The sequence below is a fragment of the Astatotilapia calliptera genome, chromosome 9 (assembly GCF_900246225.1).
Source record: "Astatotilapia calliptera chromosome 9, fAstCal1.2, whole genome shotgun sequence".
NCBI classification, from domain to species: Eukaryota; Metazoa; Chordata; class Actinopteri; order Cichliformes; family Cichlidae; genus Astatotilapia; species Astatotilapia calliptera.
The window spans coordinates 15,064,763-15,082,461 of NC_039310.1; the positions used below are offsets into that span (position 1 = coordinate 15,064,763).

The window sequence follows — 17,699 nt, forward strand, 5'->3', positions numbered from 1 at the left end:
GGGGTAGATATTGATCTGCCTGGAGACTGCTGCTGCAGTAAAGCCACCAGGCATCACCGCAGCCTTTGTTTTTTTTATGACATCCAAAACCAGCCCTGAATCTAAGCCCAGCAAAAAACCCCAAAAATCAAAATGCCCCCTACACCATGGAATGCGATCGATCATGCAAAATCAAACCGAAAGGCAGAGAAAACACATCAGATGAAGTCATGCAAAGCAATTTGTGGTTATTTCCAATCATTACAAATACAGGTCTGTTTTAGAGGCGTCACAGGAAAGTTAAAAGGGATACGGTTCCCAAAGTCTCGTTGACGTGAGTTCTTCTTTTTCCCTTCTTAGTTTTTTGTTGTTTTTTTGTTTCTTTTGTTTTTGTTTAATCCACATCAGGAAATCCAGTTGTCTATTTCTCAGTAAGAGTCAAGGCAAGATATACCCCCAAAACATTGAGCTTTCCAAGTGTACCTCAAGGCACCTGAGAGAAAGTGGGGATTTCCCTCTGTTGGCAACACTGTGTGTCTGTGTTTAATTACATACCAGCTGCCATAGAGTCTCAGAGTGGGCTTGTCCCACGCGTGGTGTGACGAATCTCAATACAAAGCACAAAGAAAAGAAAAAAGTCAGATTTGATGATAAGGTAGGCGTCGAGGGTTAATAGTCATCGTAGGTGTTGAGGTCGGTGAAGTATGCATTGGTATAGGTCTTCCCGGCAAGCTGTGGGTTGAAATACTTATTTCTTTCCTCCAGAATCAGATTGTTTTTGTTGAAGGCCTGTGAACATAAGAAGAAAAAAGAGAAGAAGGAGAGAAGGAAGGAAGCTGAGTCAGTACGGACTTGTTTCCGACGCATGGATCGAGTGATTATTCAGCCCAGATGGCAAGGTAAAAGCAAATCCATCTAGCAACCCTCCCCGAAATAAAAAAAGGGAGCAACACAAATCAATGAGGGGCTGCTCAGTGAATGAAACATACTTTCCACAGTGCAAGGTCAAAGCATTTGCAAACAGGCTGGAAAAATGATAAGCCACCACAGGGCTAAATTATTTTGATGCGCATCCGTATGTCCACCTCTGTCATCTCTAATACACAGCATCAGCAGTTTTTATGGCCCTTGGATTGTTGGTCCTCAGGACAATCTAAGCCATAAAAATTGATCATGTGAGAGTCACTTTTCTGTTAAACAATAAGGATGAGCCATGGGGGCATCTTCTCTGTCCCCGCGTGACATGGTAAACATGGAGTGATGCCTCTGATGTGGTGCTCAATACAACATCAGCAATTTGGCAAATAGATGTGTTCATTTCCAGTCTGCTGTAGTGGAGTGTGTGCTGGGAGTCCCTTGGGGGCAACCGTAATTGAACACTTGATGATGCTGCGTTTGCAGCTGATGGATGCTTCCGACTGACACTGATAGGGAACAAGTGTGCCGGACAAAAAACTCATATATTTTGCTTCATTCCCATTATGTGATTTGCACACAAAGGGAATGCAATCAACTCTCCTGCCGCCCCGGAGACGGTTATGTGTCTCTGCAGGTGGCCCCATGGCTGCTTTCAAACAGATGTGCTACGATGCTTGTTAGCATCACCTACTTCATCTTGCCTTAAATGCTTTTAATTGGCTCAGGAGTGATTATATTTGTATGTATTTGTAAACAAACGTATCTTTAACTATAAAGTAGAATCAGTGAAAGAGAGGTAACAGAGGAGTTTAATAAAAGAACCCAACAAATCAAAACCATCAAGTAAGAAACAAAACAAGGAATACGGACACGGAAAGAAAAAAACATGCACATGGAGGCGCTTTTAAGAGAAACATAAAGATGGGATACACTGCCTTCTCACAAGCTGCGAAGGAGAAGGGAGGGTTTCGTGATGGCGGGATGAAAAGGGTCTGAGCAGAGAAAGAGAAACTAGAGTACTGTACTCCAACCTGCCACACACAGGAAGAGCCACAGGAAGTGGAGGGGCGGGGCACGGTGGGGAACAGGATGTAGCAGTAGTAGTAGCAGAAGTAGTAGTGGTTTGGGTCAAATTGCTGTTGGGGGGGAAGAGTCAAAAGGCGAGATGTTGTAGAGGTCAGTGGTTAGTAGAAAATCTCCAGTCCACGCATAGACACCCCCATATTAGAAGAGAGAGGCTGGTGCATGGCGGGGTCGTCCAAGGGCAAGAGTACCGACACATCTGGCTGCAAGGAGGAGAGGAACGGGCAAGAGTCATCTCAGAGAAACCCTAAGGCCATATTCTGTTTTACAGGAAGCCTGGAAATATGATACACTGTACATAAAAGTGCAGCTTAACGGTGAGCGTTGCGATCATAAACTATACAGCTGCAAATACTCCAGGACACCGGTATGAAGTGTGTCTGTGATACACTGTGCATAATAACAACAACGACAAATGCATCATCAACATCAGGATCTGAGCCAAATCTGCTAAAATACGACGTCAGGTGTTCACGAGTCCTTCCTGTACACACCTAAAAGAAGCATGTTATGGTTTTGCACACTTAATGGTTGAAAATTCACTGCAACATCTGAACTGTTTAGGCCCACAGAGAGAGGGCTGGAGGCAGAATGTGCTTCTGGAAAATCACACATTATTCAATTGTCAGGCACCTCCTTTTGTATTTTCGCATGGAGTGTCTATATTCATATCCTCCTCTATCTGCAACTGCTCTAACTGAATTATGCTCTGTGCTCCTGACTCTAATTGCATGACAGATGAAGCTCCTCACACCTTCATTTTGCAACGAAATAACATTCAGAGAAGTTTGCTTCGAGCCAGCGGATCTGTTCACATTCTGACAGTTATACAAAACATTTTCATAACTGTGAAGTGGTTTTGCAAACAGAGATCCAGGTATTCACTTAGTTCATAATATAGACAGTTTCTGATAGTGAAAGTGCCCCCTGATGGTGTACAGCATCAAAAAACCTTTGCAAAGGAACGCAAAGCTGTTAAAAAAGTGCTTATTTATCTGGATTCCTGTAGTATCATACTGACTGTTCAACTCCTGAAGATAAAGATGTTCAAATAACTGTTCACTAAGTCCTCCCTCACAATAGTCACAACCTGATCACAGCTAACCAGCTAATCACAGGAGGTATGCCAATCATAGACTGTAATCAAAACACGGATGAAATATCAATTCCCTCTAATGGCCAGCAGGGGGTGACTTTTCTAGTTACATAAAAAAGTCAATAAAACACTATCACTTTATTTGTGACCTATGCAAACACTTGAATCTGTGAGTCTATGGCTTCAAATACTAATTTCAAGTCTTATTTAATACAGTATGGTGCTTATTTTTTAGAACAGGGATATTTTGTGATTAATAAATTGCTAGCTTATGAATGTTGTTTTTCTCAGTCAAACCCATCCCCTAGGCTTATATTATATTTCACAAACCTGTGAGTGACCATGTTGATCTTATATCCAGTCTATAGTGGAATAACCTTTGGATATTTCAGCATTGGAAACCAGTGTGTAGAACTGATACTTTTCATTTATAATGTCTACACGGTGAGATCTTTATTATTTTATTAGAGGCATCTGGAGGTTTTCGTAATTTAGATTTAACATTTAGATTTAATGTTTAACATTTAGACTTAACGTTTAAAATTGTGTTTTAAATATGAAAAGTTGCAAATATTTTACTAAATGTTGTAAAAAATGACTTGAAAAAACATGTTTTTGGAAGGTTTAGAGCTAAATATGGAAAAATGTTGCCGTTAATTTCAGCATGTTTCACTTTACAAGCGACGCTCCATAGGTTTTTGAATAAAAAAAGCCATTGTTTAATATGAAATACCCTCTCTGATGTGTTTACGTATGTCTGAAATCAAGCTCTGAATGGTACACACAGGCGCTGTGTGCGTCAGTTTACAAACTCATAACCTCAGCCAGCAATACCTGAGACGTTATCACATGACCCAAACACAATGGTTCTATAATCATCCTCTATTGTGAAGTTAAAAGTGAATCCTGCAGTTTGAAAGAAAGTTTGAAAGAAGTTTTTAATGAGATGTCTATATGGGCATACAGAAGTCACCAATTTCCTATCCGGTCGTTAAGTGATGACGTGACGTATCCTACTTCTGGGCCTAAAGTAGACTGCGTTTAATATGGCTTTTGTGTTGTTAACATGTTTAATGTTTTGTATTTTCTTCTATTTAATCTCAAAAAGCTCTTAAAACAGTCAGTGATCACTGTTGACCTCCCTCGGCTTTTATTACCGCTAATCATTTATTTAAGCTCAGTTTTTAAAACCTTAGGATGTAACTACAGCCCAGCCCATGCAGCAGTATATGAATGACTAACCTCATATTGTGGATGGATTATCTCAGTTGTTCTCCTGGCTGAAGTTTGGTCCTTTTACAGCATCCTGCCATGCGATTACATTTGTTCCTGACCACTGAGAACACTCACGTTAACTTTTATCGAGTGGAAAAAAAGTTAGATTGTTTATATTATGCTAACATAGCTGTGTCGCTAGCAGTCACGTAGCACATCATTACATACCAGCTAGCCAAACTTCAGTAAGCCTACAAACGTCACTGCTGTTTAGTTTTCTGTCTTCATTTATGTTGGAAGTGATAACAGAGCTGTACGTTTTAATTTGTTTCCAAAACCCCGCAGTCAGGACATGCTATATTGTATTTAGATAGAAGCTAGCGAGCTAACTTCCTGCTAACTTCTAACTCCGTTAAATGTCATAAATTCCGTTTTCATGGATGCCTGGATGTTAAACTCAATTGTTACACCTGGTAGAGCAGAACGCTGATCATTTTATTAAAGATGAAAGACTTTAGAGAGTTTTTCAACTCTCAGTAATGCCATAGTGATCGTTTGATATATGGACCTGCAGCGGAGTTTAGGCCCAGACACGGCTAGTGACGTCAGACTTAACGACCGGATAATCATCCTCTATTGTGAAGTTAAAAGTGAATCCTGCAGTTTGAAATGAATGCAAGCTACGCTGAAAAACAGATTAATGCTAGAACTAAATTACACTTTATTATACTTCAGACGCCTGGAAATGTGAAGCTGCTTTCGCGTGCGGGCCTGACATCGAGGACCTTTTTGTTTCAAAAAACAGCTACTATTTTTTGTACAGGCTGAACTGCAGTACATTTGCTAGGAAATGCTAGGAATGCTAATGCTAAAACTGTGTGCATCACTGGTTGACATGTTTACTTGAAACATAAAGTAGTACTAAAAACATTCCTTGTTTGTGCCAAAACAACAACTTTTACATCTAGAATAGCTGCCTATCTCTAGTGAGCTCCGCTAGACTATCTTTTAAACCTTTAATAAAGAGCACCGGGAACCTGGAAAAGCCCAGCTGGAGTATGGGGTATCTGTGGACAAATAGTAATCAGCTGCCCAGTCTGGCAGTAAAGGCCTGATCTAGATGTGGATAAGAGGCTGCTTGTGCGTTGAGACTAGCTGGATCTCCTTCACTGGCTCTCACACATCTGACTTTCTGCCTGCACTTTAGGATGTAATAATGACACAAAGAAGCAGGCAAATGTGCAGATGCAAAGCCTCTTCACCGACTTCCTACTCGCTCTAATAAGTAATTGCACTTTTGTATGTTATGAGAAAGCAGTGTATGACCACTGACACAGAACAGTCGCACACTGAGACACACAGCAGAGGCACAGGGAGTGAGGATGAACGCACAGCTGCCTATCTGTTACACAACTAGAGAGTGTCTGAGCACGACAGGAGGTGGCGTGACAGTGAGAGTCATGCAGTAAGAAGTGCATTTAATCACAGCTGACACCCGGGGAAGAGGCAAACCGTTGCTCACTGACTCAGAGTGGGGACGTCAGCTGATTAAGTCAAACAGTAAGGAAATGTTGCCTGTAAATAGCTCGACGTTTGTCAAGCGTGACCCGCGGCGAACCCGGGGCAAATAAAGTCTACAGACCTTGATGGCTTCCACGGTGTCGTACTTGTCCAGTTTGTTGATGTGGTTGGTGATGCTGGTGTTGAGCGGCGCGGCTGAAATGGGATGGATGACGGTGGCATCGTGCGACTGCTGCTGGTAGCGCTGGCAGTACGAGTAGACCAGCAGGGTGACCAGACAGCCAAGAATGGAGCTGCTGAGCCCCACGGCAATCATGTGGAAGAGGTTGAAGTCTGGAAGGAGAGCGAGAGGCTGCGGGTAATTCTCTGCTGATTCAGACGGCAGAAGCGCAATTGAAGCAGCAATTCATACGGTAACCACGGAGTGTCTTACAGTAAAAAAGACCCTTCTGTATCGCTGAAGAAAATAGATAATCTTTTGTTGCTGCTATTTTTTCCCCCCTTCTTTGTTTTGTGCAAGAAGAAAACAATCTGTCACGGAGATGACATGCTCTGTTTACACACTGTGTGCACGAGAAAAGAAGATTAAAGAAAAAATATAAACGCTTAATAGATGCTATTTGCTGTACCCTTTGCAACACTGTAACAGCTATTAGCAGCTGATAATAGCAAATGAGTCATCATTTAAGTACTCACTTAACCTTAGTCTTAACATAATAATACATTTAGAATTTGATGAGTGCTCAGAATATGATAGTTTGAAATTAGAGCTTTATTTATGGCAGAAAATAAGCATTAAAAAAAAAAAGCTAACATAAGATCAGCTCTGCCCACCTTCTTCTTTCCTGCTTCTTGGATGTATTTACTTGAGAGTTTCAGTGCGGCTAAGCAGGATTGCAAAGCTATCTTGTTGCCCATGATACTGTACGTGTTTTCTGCCAGGTGCTATATCCCCCCTCTCTGTATCTCACCCCCTCTGTCACACACACATATAAATTACCTCCACAGCGCCTCTCCTCCTGACTGGAGCGTGCGATCGAGACTTCTGGCAAAGGAAAAAGAAACAACAAGAAAAGGCAGAAGTATCAGGGATACAGCCAAACACATATACTCTCCCCTGTTAGCATGACAAAGTGAATCCTTGAAGGTGAATGTGGGGATGAAAGCTGCGCTCAATACGGCACAGATTATCGTGAAAAACTCCACAAGCTAATCACAGCTGTGGCACCTGGAGTGGTTTATGAAAAGTATCAGCTCCCATTAAAGGAAATGAAGTACAAGACATTGCTAATGAACCCTAATGGACTACCTTTCCCATAAAATGGGATGGATGATAAGGTATAAAGGCAAATGGGCAATTCTACAAAGATCTGTGAAGGTACTCGTGAGTATTATACGCCTGCTAATTAATACAGAAAAGGTTACAAATCCATGTTTCAATCAAATGTTTATTCTGTCTGATAACTAATGATCCCTGAAGTTTCTAGACCCGGGGACTTTACTCGTGAATGGGTAGCTTTTGCAGACGCAGCCGTCCCAGTGTTCCCTGTAACACAATGTGAATAACATCAGCACAAGAATCCTCAGATAAAGGGAGAAGTTTCACTGATCTCCGTGTAGCAGAGATCGATACTTTTCTGTGTCTCACATTACTGGCTGTCGATAGGGAGATGCCTGTCTAAGCAGATGTCAATACTGATGGTGTGTGCGTGAGATAATGTGCATGTGGTTTTACAGTAAGTATGCTGAGGTTTTAAAAGGAAAGGATTTTCCTAACTTCTTAAAGCTCTGTAAAAACCTCCCTCTCATAATCATTTAACCCCTCGGTTCAGGAAACATCTTAAGATGTTTCCAACCACCATGAGTTGTTCTTAGGCGCATTAGCCATTTTTCTCTTCTGTCTTACTTCCATCCCATATCATGTTTGCTTTCTGCACCCATTGATCTTGTAAATTCTCTTTTGTGTCTTGCTTTTTTGCACATATTTGTGACATGACTTGCAATGCAACGTGTATGGCACTTTAATCAACTTCAGTTGTTTTCAAATGTGTTGCATATGCAAACTTGATTTGATTACTCTCAGCTTAATCCTATCTCTAAATCAAAGTAGGATTTTATCAACAATAAATAGACATTATTTTCATTTCATTTCATTTATTTATTTCACACTTGGAAATACAAGCTAAAATGGTTTTTAACCGGGATGAATGATCATCAACTAACCAGTTTGAGTTAGTGGGGTTACATTAAGCCCTGATTCAGAATACCCTCTGCTAATGTCGCAGCTTTGTCCTGTTCTTTGTTTTTTTATCAGTCGACAGGTAGCATTGAACTTGCCAACACAGAGCAGCCTGAAATCACACCTCTCTCTAGGACTGCCCAGCTTTAGGCTGCAATAAAAGAACAATGTGTTCCTTCATTTAGTGTCATCTAAATGGATCATCAGCTTGTGAGATTGCTGAATTTCCATTGAACATGCAGTTTTAATGACAATACACAATAAGTAGAAATCAAAGGCTATGTTAAGAACTCTTGAAAACATAAAAAGCTGATTGAAGAATAACCAGTTATTTTCCTGATTAGGACAATAATTTTTGGAAGATGAATCTCATTATTTTCAATATTTTAAACCTATAAAATGACCATCTAAATGAAAAGGTGCCACTGCTTTGGGTAGCTGTAGCTGTAAATTGATGGGACGGACTTCTAAGATTGCCCTTAGACAAAGAGGGCGGGATGTATTTGACTGTATCCTTGAGACAAGTCCCAAAGCACAACAATACACCAAACAATTAATATGCTGCTGTGCTGCTGACAAGAATCTAATCAAGGTTTACTGAATGACAGCAACTTATAGTACAGTAAAATTAGTCTTTATTCTAACTACTGAGTCCTGTCCTATTTATGGGGGTCTATCTATGCATGATAAACATGAGTATTTTTGAATTGGGAGAGCAGAAACAGCTAAAAATCAAGACTGAACCTGAGAAAGGTAGTCAAATAAAATATAACTGCAGCTTATAAGCATGCCTACACACAAGCCTACCTAATATTAGATCTCGACTGATAATAATAAAGTGATACTGAAACTTCTGTCGTGCACGTATAGATTCTGTCGGTGAAGTTACGTATATTAAATAAACCTCAAAGGTGAAGACTCCTACAAACAGCTGTGAGCAAAACACAAAATGTCTTCTCCTATTTTTTTAACCTGTAGTACATTCAATGGCAAGAGAAGACATCTACTGTTATTTGATATGAGATTTGTTTAGGCAGCCTGAGACTGTGAGACGGAGCCTGACGGTGGGCGTCTCTGCAAGTTGGCAGCCCCGGTGAGCAGTTAGCTCCCTGTGTGCAATCAATAACGTCTATCTTATTTTCTTGTACCTAACATTCTGCTCAACTATTTTGAATTGACATTTAAGAAGTTGTTAATAAGTTGTTCACAAGTGGCAAAAACACTCCCACACGCTCTTGCCTTAACAGTATAACTATTCTCATTAGGAAAGAGCTTTCAACATTAAAGGTAATATCATTATTATGGAAACACCACATACAGAGAAGCAAGCAAAAATACCTCATTGACCGGATACAAACAGCATGCAGGAGCAATTTCTTCCATTTGAGAAATGCAAAACTGCTTGTGTAAGTGCTTTCTGCATGGCCTGACAAGACTCATAGGCTCATAATGAAACTAATACGGCAGCAGGATTGTTGGAATGGGTGGAGGGACTGCCCTTAAGTGTAGCACCCGAGTTCACGCCCCCACCTAATCACCTGCCGTACTCAAGAGTCCTTGAGCAAAATACTTATAACCCCAACCATCCACGAAAGCGCTGCCCTGTCGCTGAACCTGACCTCTGACACGAGACGGGTCCCTTAGAGGGATCAATAACGCATTTCATTATCATGGGATTCTTGCAAATGAACTCAATTGCTGCTGTGGGCATATGGTGGTGGGTAGTGAAGAGCGTGTGCGTGTGTGTGTGTTTAAACTTGTGTGTTAGGTCATGCATGATTGCCCAAGATTTTTCTACACAGGAAGGAAGGAAGGAAGGAAGGAAGGAAGTGTGTGTGTGATCACCTGGTATAAAATTGGAGTCAGGAGAGCACGGCCTGGTCTCGCTGCTGTTTCCTAAGCACTGGTTTCCAGTGGGGAAAAGGACATCACAGTGACGCACACGCAGCTGGGCGCCGCTGGAGTCACAGTGGGACCACTCTGACCAGCTGGACCAGCTCTCTGGAAACGGCAATGACAGCAAACCTCACACACAGCCTGCCCGATGGGTGTATGTGAGTGTGTGTGCTGCACTGGATGAGTATTTTAGTGGTGCATTGGGTGCCCTCTGAGGGGCTCAAAGAAACTAAAGAAAATAAACAATGAGCCTGTGTAGCTGCTTATCTTTAAGGTGTGTGTGTGAGTACCTGGACAAGGCTGCGTGTTGCACAGTGCCTCCTCAGTGTGAAGACCCAGGCAGATGTCCCCACCGTAGGCTGGCAGGGGGTTGCTGCAGGTTCGTGTTCTCATGTAGTGACCCCCTCCACACGTCACTGAGCACTTGGACCACGAAGACCAGCATGACCAGCTGCCGTCCACTAAACCGGGGATATCAGTGGCACATTTTTAATATAAATGTGAGGTGATATTATAAAGGCAGCAGGAAAGAGTCACTAAATTCTGCTGTTTCTGGTTTTCTAATAAAACGGTTGCTAAAAATGAGGGTTTTCATATCTCCGAGTCCTTTACAACAGACAGTTTCAATTGAAGTCACTCTAATCCATTTTGAAACACCAATGATTGATACACACGTACGAGGCACGGAGAACATGTGCTTGTGTCTTGAACTGAAAGAAGCTGGGCTTCACCCAGCTGTTACAGCAAAGGCCTGACCTCCCTAAACCGTTGGAATAACACTCTCTCCTGTGATTAATAAAGATAAATGAAGCATCACAGTCCGCTGCATGGCTTCTCTCTTCGTGTGATGCCAAGCCAAACAACAGACATTTAAAAGACATGAATATTCAGGCTATCAGAGAAGACGTGCTGCATAAATAGGTGGATGAATGGAGAGAACGAAGAGAGGGAGAAATAAAAGGAGAGGAATAAAGAGAGCAATAAAAATGGTGTAATCTTTACACATGAATCACAGCAGACGCAAATATCCTTTGCCAGTCATCTGGATAAAACCTCACTTCATTGTAGCAGAGAGAAATCCCCTTTTCGATTGCTTTTAAAGACTTGGAGATGGCTGGCAGCGCTGTGCAGGTAATTGAAGTTGCCGATGCTTTTTGTCATCTCGGTGTAATTTCTCTATCACAGAGTGACACATAAGTCGATCCCTGGCCCTCGATGACGGATCGTCTCATCTCGGGTGCAGACTCAAGAAAAACCTGGATTCATTTGTTTCCAAAGCAGATGGATTGTAGGCATTGCGCTTTACCCCCCGTCTCCTCTGCTCCTTCACAGCAAACTAACCAAAGGAGGATTAAAGTTGGTCTTCCAGCCTGGCTTGGATACCTCGAAATAATATCTCACTTTGAGAGGGGTGCTAATTGAGTGTGCATTAGTATTCATTGCTGCTCAAGTCGTTTCCTTTGGGGGACAGGAGCGCAGAGCTGTTCATCAACATGTTGTAGCTGTGGTATTATTCCAGTCAACATCCCAGAAAAAAGTGTACTACGGTACATGTATTAACGCAGTGCAGGAAAATCAAAGCACATTCACCCAACGTTTCACTCAAGGGCCGAGCACCTGTGGCAACCTTCCTCCAGGAGAAACCAAATCAGATTCTCTGAGATCCATCCAAAGTCCTCATCTGAGCTCGCAGCTGATAACAGCTTACCCTATTAGCGAGAATGGTCAAGCTGTTGAGGAGCTGAATGGTGTCTGCTTTCACTGAATGAATTAACAGGCTGTAAAAATAGTATAGATGGCCATTCACTCTCTTGTCTCTTTTGCTTGCTTGCAGCCTGGCAGCAGTTATGAAGACAGATCGCGGGTGTAGAAGACGATGCGCCGATCCGGGCTTTTAGCAAGATAGCAAAGCCGTTCTCCAGGGGGGCTTGATTAATAATCATCCAAGACAACGTCCTGCTTGTCTGCTTACCGCCTTTGCAGGATACCAGGTGTGCTTTATGCCAAACTAAGCAGTGGATTTCCATTTAAACAGCTTACTTTCCTTGTCAGACAGAGTATTCTTTTAATTAGAAAGCTTCCTCTTGCCGTCTTCCACTAGAGGAGTGTTGAAAATGCATTGTCTCAGGGCTTTTCACAACAAAATAAGGCCTCCCATAGCTGGCAGCATAATTACCCAGGAATGTAATTACACAGTGGAGCGCCACAGGGATTGTCTCTTTGATTCTTGGCGTAAATTGAGGTCTTCGTCACACCTCTTATCTGCAACTGATTTCTTTTGTGGTTCCTGATAATTTGGTCAGTGATTTTGTCTTTGCACTTCTTATACATTAATCACACGAAAAACCCGACCACAACAAAAAAGCCGAAGCCCGAGTATCGTGTGGAGGAGTGTGTGTTTAAATGTGTGACTGAAAGTCTTTTTTCTTTTTTTAAATCGATGCATGCCTTTGTTACTATAAAATTAACTGAAATCCTCTCATGTATTTAACTGTACAGAATATGTTTGTGGATTTCTTACCTGGACAAGGGGTAATGTTACACTCTTGGTACTCCTGTGCCGGCCCCAAGCAGGTCTGACCTCCATAACGGGGCTCTGGGTTACTGCAGGTCCTCTTTCTGCTTCGGATTCCCCGGCTGCAGTCTCTGCTGCACTGAGACCAGGAACTCCAGGATGACCAGGCACCGTTTACCGTGTGGCTTGAGATCCTCCCCAGACGAAGCACTTCTCCTAAACAACACATGCAAGTGTGACAAAACTCTCATCAGTATCTAAAATTGTGGTATTGTTAGTGTTTCTCATTAATGAGCACTGCTGTTTGCAGGAAGAAAGCAGATGGCTGTTCTAACTTACTAGCATCAATGTGCGCATCTATTTTCAACAGCAATAAGCGGGCAGAGAGTCAATAACCACTCTTGACAACAGTGTATGTGCCTTTACTATTAAAGTTGGGAGCTACAAGCTTTAGCTCAATTTGCGCTGAAAGAGTCTGGACCACTTCCTGGCTTGTGGTGTTTTTCAATGACTTTCTGCTGTAAAGCAATTTGAGGGATTTCATCAAATGATAGGAGCTTCTAAAGGCTGTCAGTCTTAGTGTGCTGTCTCAAACAATGAGTCAGGAGCACAGATGCCAGTTTATCCATTCCCACTAATGTGTTTGAGTAATGCAGGTAGCATGGATCCAGGAATGCTGGTATCTTTTTTTTTTTGGGTAGGTTAGTCCCCCGAATCTGAGCAAACAGATTTGCTGATACCTGAAGGTAGAGCTGGGCGATAGAACGATAACGATATGTATCGCGATATAACTTTTACTGATAGAGAAATTAAGCTATCCCGATAGACCTCGCTGCTCTTGTCCTCAAAAAAAAAAAAAAAAGGTCAGCCAATCCAAATTAAGTAGCGCAGAGCCGAACCAATCACAGCCGCAGCGTCACGTCGCGTGACTTGTTACTTACAGCACAAGTGCCAAGCCGCACGTGTGTTTGTTTGGGAAGCAGCCAGCGGGTAATGGAGGAAATGAGTGTGCCGACTAGAAAAATCAACCGAGCGTGACCGAAGAGAAAACAGATGATGGTTCCAATGCCGGAGAGATTGTCAAACGGAAGAGCCATAGAAGTTCCGTAGTGTGAAGGTATTTCGGCTATTTCAAGTCTGACAAAAAACAGAGTAGCGTGCACTGTAAATTGTGCCGAAAGCAAGTCTGGAAATACAATAAACTGGTGCATGCGTCACACTGCGCCACGTTATTGTTTCGGTGAAATGAATTTCTACAATACTGTTACTGTTAATTCTACTCTCTGCAGTGTTTAAATGCTTACATATACACACAGTTACTGTCCCTCCACACATACGACTCGGTTCTGCTTCTATGCCCCAGCTTTGTTTACGTTTTCCCACCGAGGCTTCTAGACTTCTGATTGGCCAACATTTCGGCACGGTTAGGAATCTAGCGCCACCTGCTGCTTTGGCATGTTCATAGCAGCGTTTTCCTTCATTTCTGCCTTTATGTGTGGACGGGATTATTTTTTAAAACGAAAACGGAAAATCTCCGTTTTCACAAATACCCGTGTACGTAGCCTCAGTCTCTGACTGGAAGCGCTAATTCGTCATTCGGCTTTTGTCAGACTAAAGTAACTGTTAAAACTGTTTGAAAAGCTCAGCTATACAACAAGGAGAGATTGAGAATTTCCTTTTAGTTCTCAGTTTATTTGATATTGAAAAAAGTTAGTCAGTTTTGTCTGTTCTTCTGTAAAACAAACTAAGATTTATTTTTAGAATTAATATTTTGTTTCTAAGTGGAATTGACAATTTAGTCTGTTTCGTTTGTTTTATTTTGAAACTTAAACGCTTTAGTGGCTGCCTTTTGTGTGGTTTGCAATATTTGCCTTTATTTATCTGAAAAAGTCTCATGTTCCTTAAGTACATCTACCCTGTTGAACTTATTATGGGAAATAAATATTTAAATAAAAACAAGCTGCTGATTATTTCACATTTTACTTGTGAGCAACGGCACATTTAAATCTTACAAATATAGTTATTTGGCTTATACCGTGATAGATATCGTTATCGCCTGAAATGAAAAAAACATATCGTGATATGAAAAAATCTCATATCGCCCAGCTCTACCTGAAGGATGATTATTAATTATAGTTCTTATGATGCCAACTCTATATGATGTCATCAATTAGCCTGTGATGTCCTGTTTGGAAGACTCAAATCTGTGATTTTGGTGATTTTAAACCAGACCAGAAGGCTGTATCTGAAAGTAAAGCAGCAGTAAAACAGTTAGTTGTTAGTCCTACTCTGATTTATTGTCTGTTTTACTCTACATGACATCATCATTTACAAATAGACATCATGCTCTAACAGATAGGGGAAACTAGCAATTAAAATCACGAACTAAAAAGTTTTACTGAGGTCATAAATGAAGTGAGAAGTAGTGATTCTCCATAGATTTGGATCCAATTTGTCTTGTTTGTGCAGCCAAAGGAGACGGTCATAAGAAAGATTGCAGATTTAAGGCACTTTGATATTAGCATCACTTTTCATCTTTAACATACAGTCTCCAGTATTTCTGTACACATACAATGCAATTAGGTACAACGTATTAGGTGTTGTAGTCGCTTTAAATCAACAGTATTGGTAATTACCAAAATGTTTTTGTTTTTTTTATCATGGTTAATCCACCGTTATGTGCAAGCTCTTAAACTGAAGTAATATTTGTAATGCTAAAATCCAAAATTTGTTCTTATCCATGACTTTTCAAATGCACTAATTTATAAAAGAAACAGAAACACATTAAAGCACATTATGATTTTTTATTTTATTAAGATGCCAAATCACAGTTATTTCCTTGCATCCCTGAAGAGAAAAATTAGTTTTAGTGTTTGAATGCTATGCTTGATTAATTTCTGAGTTCTTAGGGAAGTCCAGTGTGGCGGCTCACGTCTAGGCATAAAAAAATGTGAATTCAATTAGTTGTTTGTCTAATAAATGACACGTATTTATTAGTTTGAAACTTTTGACTTATTTTAAAGTATTTCTTATTTGTTTACTTTTATGACAGGTGCACAGAAAGTGCTGGAAGTTGTGTGTAGTTGCCTTCTTATTGGGACTTTGGTTGAAAAAGGTAAGTCATAAATCAGAAAGTAAGACTCAGGTGCCAAAAGGTTGTCACCAACTGCATCAGTATGTAACCCTCTGGTTTATGATCCAATATCTGTAAAACCAACGGCTGTCAGGGTCCTCACTCATTGCTAAAGCTAATTGGAAAATGGTAACTTGCAATACTAACACGATGACCACCGTAAACACTCCACCTGCTATAATCGGGATGTGCAAAGTCAGTGTGTGCCACACAAAACTCCTAGCATGACTCTGAGCAATGAAACTTTTAAACCTCTACAAACGCACATGCCACCAGAAATCAGCTACACAACATAACCCATGATTTTAATCTTCTCTTTAAAGATGGATTCAGCGAGAGCAGCATGCGCCCCGTCAACACGCGAACACGCTCGCTCATCAAACAACATCACTTGACTACTCTGTGTACTCTCATCTGGAATGAGTCGAATAGATGATTCCTAATGAAATATGAAACCCTAATTTCTACTAAACTGTAATTACCGTGCGCATTAATCAGCTCCTTGCTCTGAGAGAATGAGCAGAATGAGTGGAGAGAGAAAGCTTTTGGCATTTTTGAATGAAAAGAGCAAATTCGTCTGTTCGACTGAACGATAATCACTCAAACATCCGATGGAACTACAGTCACTGACCGAGCGCTCTTTTGATGATTCACTCCTTCAGAAAACTGTGCTGTGATTTTTATATTACTTTTTTTTTCAGATAATAATGCAAATCTTCATTCAGTGCCTGCACCGGCATCATTCTGTGCTCCGTCTCGTTTTGCTCTTGCATTTAAATGAGCGCGAGGAGAGCGTATTAGGGCTTTTCACACAGACCGCAGATGCACATCTGGATCACGAATCTTAGCAATTCAAGCGTGAAACCTTCCTTTTGTGTCTGATTCTCCTCTTAATCTTTTGATTTTTCTTAATTATTATTATCTCATCTATTTTGCAGACGGCCTTTCTGTAACCTTCTCTTTCTCTCTTACTTCCTTTGCTATTAACCTCCTCCTACCTTTTGTCTTGCTGCTATCTCTCCGTCCTCCAGCCTGGCCTTGCTGTTTTGTCAGCATTGCTCTTTTCACTGACAGTTATCATGGCGCGACTGCTTTGTATTCTCAGGGAGAAGAGAGTGTGTTTACTTAGTGCAAATCCTCAACCTCTTCATAACTACGGCTGACCTTGGCGGTGCACAGGCTGACTCACCCTGGCGTCAAGATGGTGTGAGTGCTGACAGGCCCGTCGAGGGCTCAAGGCCCCCAGCTCTTTATCGATTCTGAGCAGGAAGTGGCATGGACAGTCCCACCTGGCAGTATGACCCATACTCTTTATCAGCCTTCAGTAGCCCGGTAGACTGGACCACTGCACCAAGGGAGATGGACTGCTTCACATTAATGCTTCTCATATGTGCAAATATGTAGGCACACATTACAAGAGCGCTGCAGTCAAGACACACATACAATACAAGTATGTGCAAACACAGCCTTGGATTGTGTGTAACCCACAATACAGTATATATACACACACTGCACTTTGCTCCCTTTGCTTGTTTAAGCTTCTTGCCGGGGGCTGCTCTGATGTACTGTGCATATTGTTAACGCTACTTCACAGGAGCTGCCCTCCTGTCGCCAAAACAAACAGCTTGGTGCCCTCCTTATCAAATAGGTAGCGACTGGATCTATCGATCATCACAAGAACCACACACAGCCGTAGAGAATTAATCCTCACTCTCCTGACAGGCTAGGCTGAGCCAAAGCTAGGAAGGACACAGTGCAACATCCAATAGTCCCCACCGCAAAGAAACTAGGACATAAAAAAAGAGTTCCCTCCTCCCCTCGCTGAACCTCACACCCAGCTCAAAGGCAAATTGCACTGTAAACAAACTGGCGAAGTTATGTGTGTGTGGGATTATGGATGCTGCGAAAAAGAGCAATGGTGGATTTGTAAAAAAGGAAAAAAAATTGCGAGGCCGCGCAAACACGCAACGCCGTGCAATCGAATGCACCGTACAGTCAACTGTTAAGACAGAGATGGAGCTGAGATGACATCTGCAAACTAAAAAGACAACTCGGCTTCAAGATAGACAGATGTGAGAGGCAAACAGGTGGAAAACATTTGAAA

The 17,699-nt window shown here is 41.6% G+C and overlaps 1 protein-coding gene across 3 annotated transcripts in view; it reads right to left on the bottom strand.

The window, feature by feature from the left end:
* Positions 1 to 338: 338 nt before the first annotated feature.
* The window catches only part of sema5a (sema domain, seven thrombospondin repeats (type 1 and type 1-like), transmembrane domain (TM) and short cytoplasmic domain, (semaphorin) 5A), a 174,088-nt gene continuing 156,727 nt past the window's right edge, over positions 339 to 17,699 (bottom strand). For 2 of the 3 annotated variants that reach the window (XM_026179439.1, XM_026179438.1), the window contains exons 17-22: positions 12,469 to 12,678; positions 10,238 to 10,408; positions 9,897 to 10,052; positions 6,813 to 6,857; positions 5,934 to 6,145; positions 339 to 768 (exon numbers count right to left, since the gene is read on the bottom strand). In XM_026179439.1, coding sequence (XP_026035224.1) covers positions 649 to 768; positions 5,934 to 6,145; positions 6,813 to 6,857; positions 9,897 to 10,052; positions 10,238 to 10,408; positions 12,469 to 12,678 — 914 coding nt within the window. In that variant the 3' untranslated portion in view covers positions 339 to 648. Of the gene's footprint in view, positions 769 to 1,928; positions 2,184 to 5,933; positions 6,146 to 6,812; positions 6,858 to 9,896; positions 10,053 to 10,237; positions 10,409 to 12,468; positions 12,679 to 17,699 lie in introns of all 3 variants that reach the window. The other variant, XR_003273311.1, reaches the window with a different exon arrangement.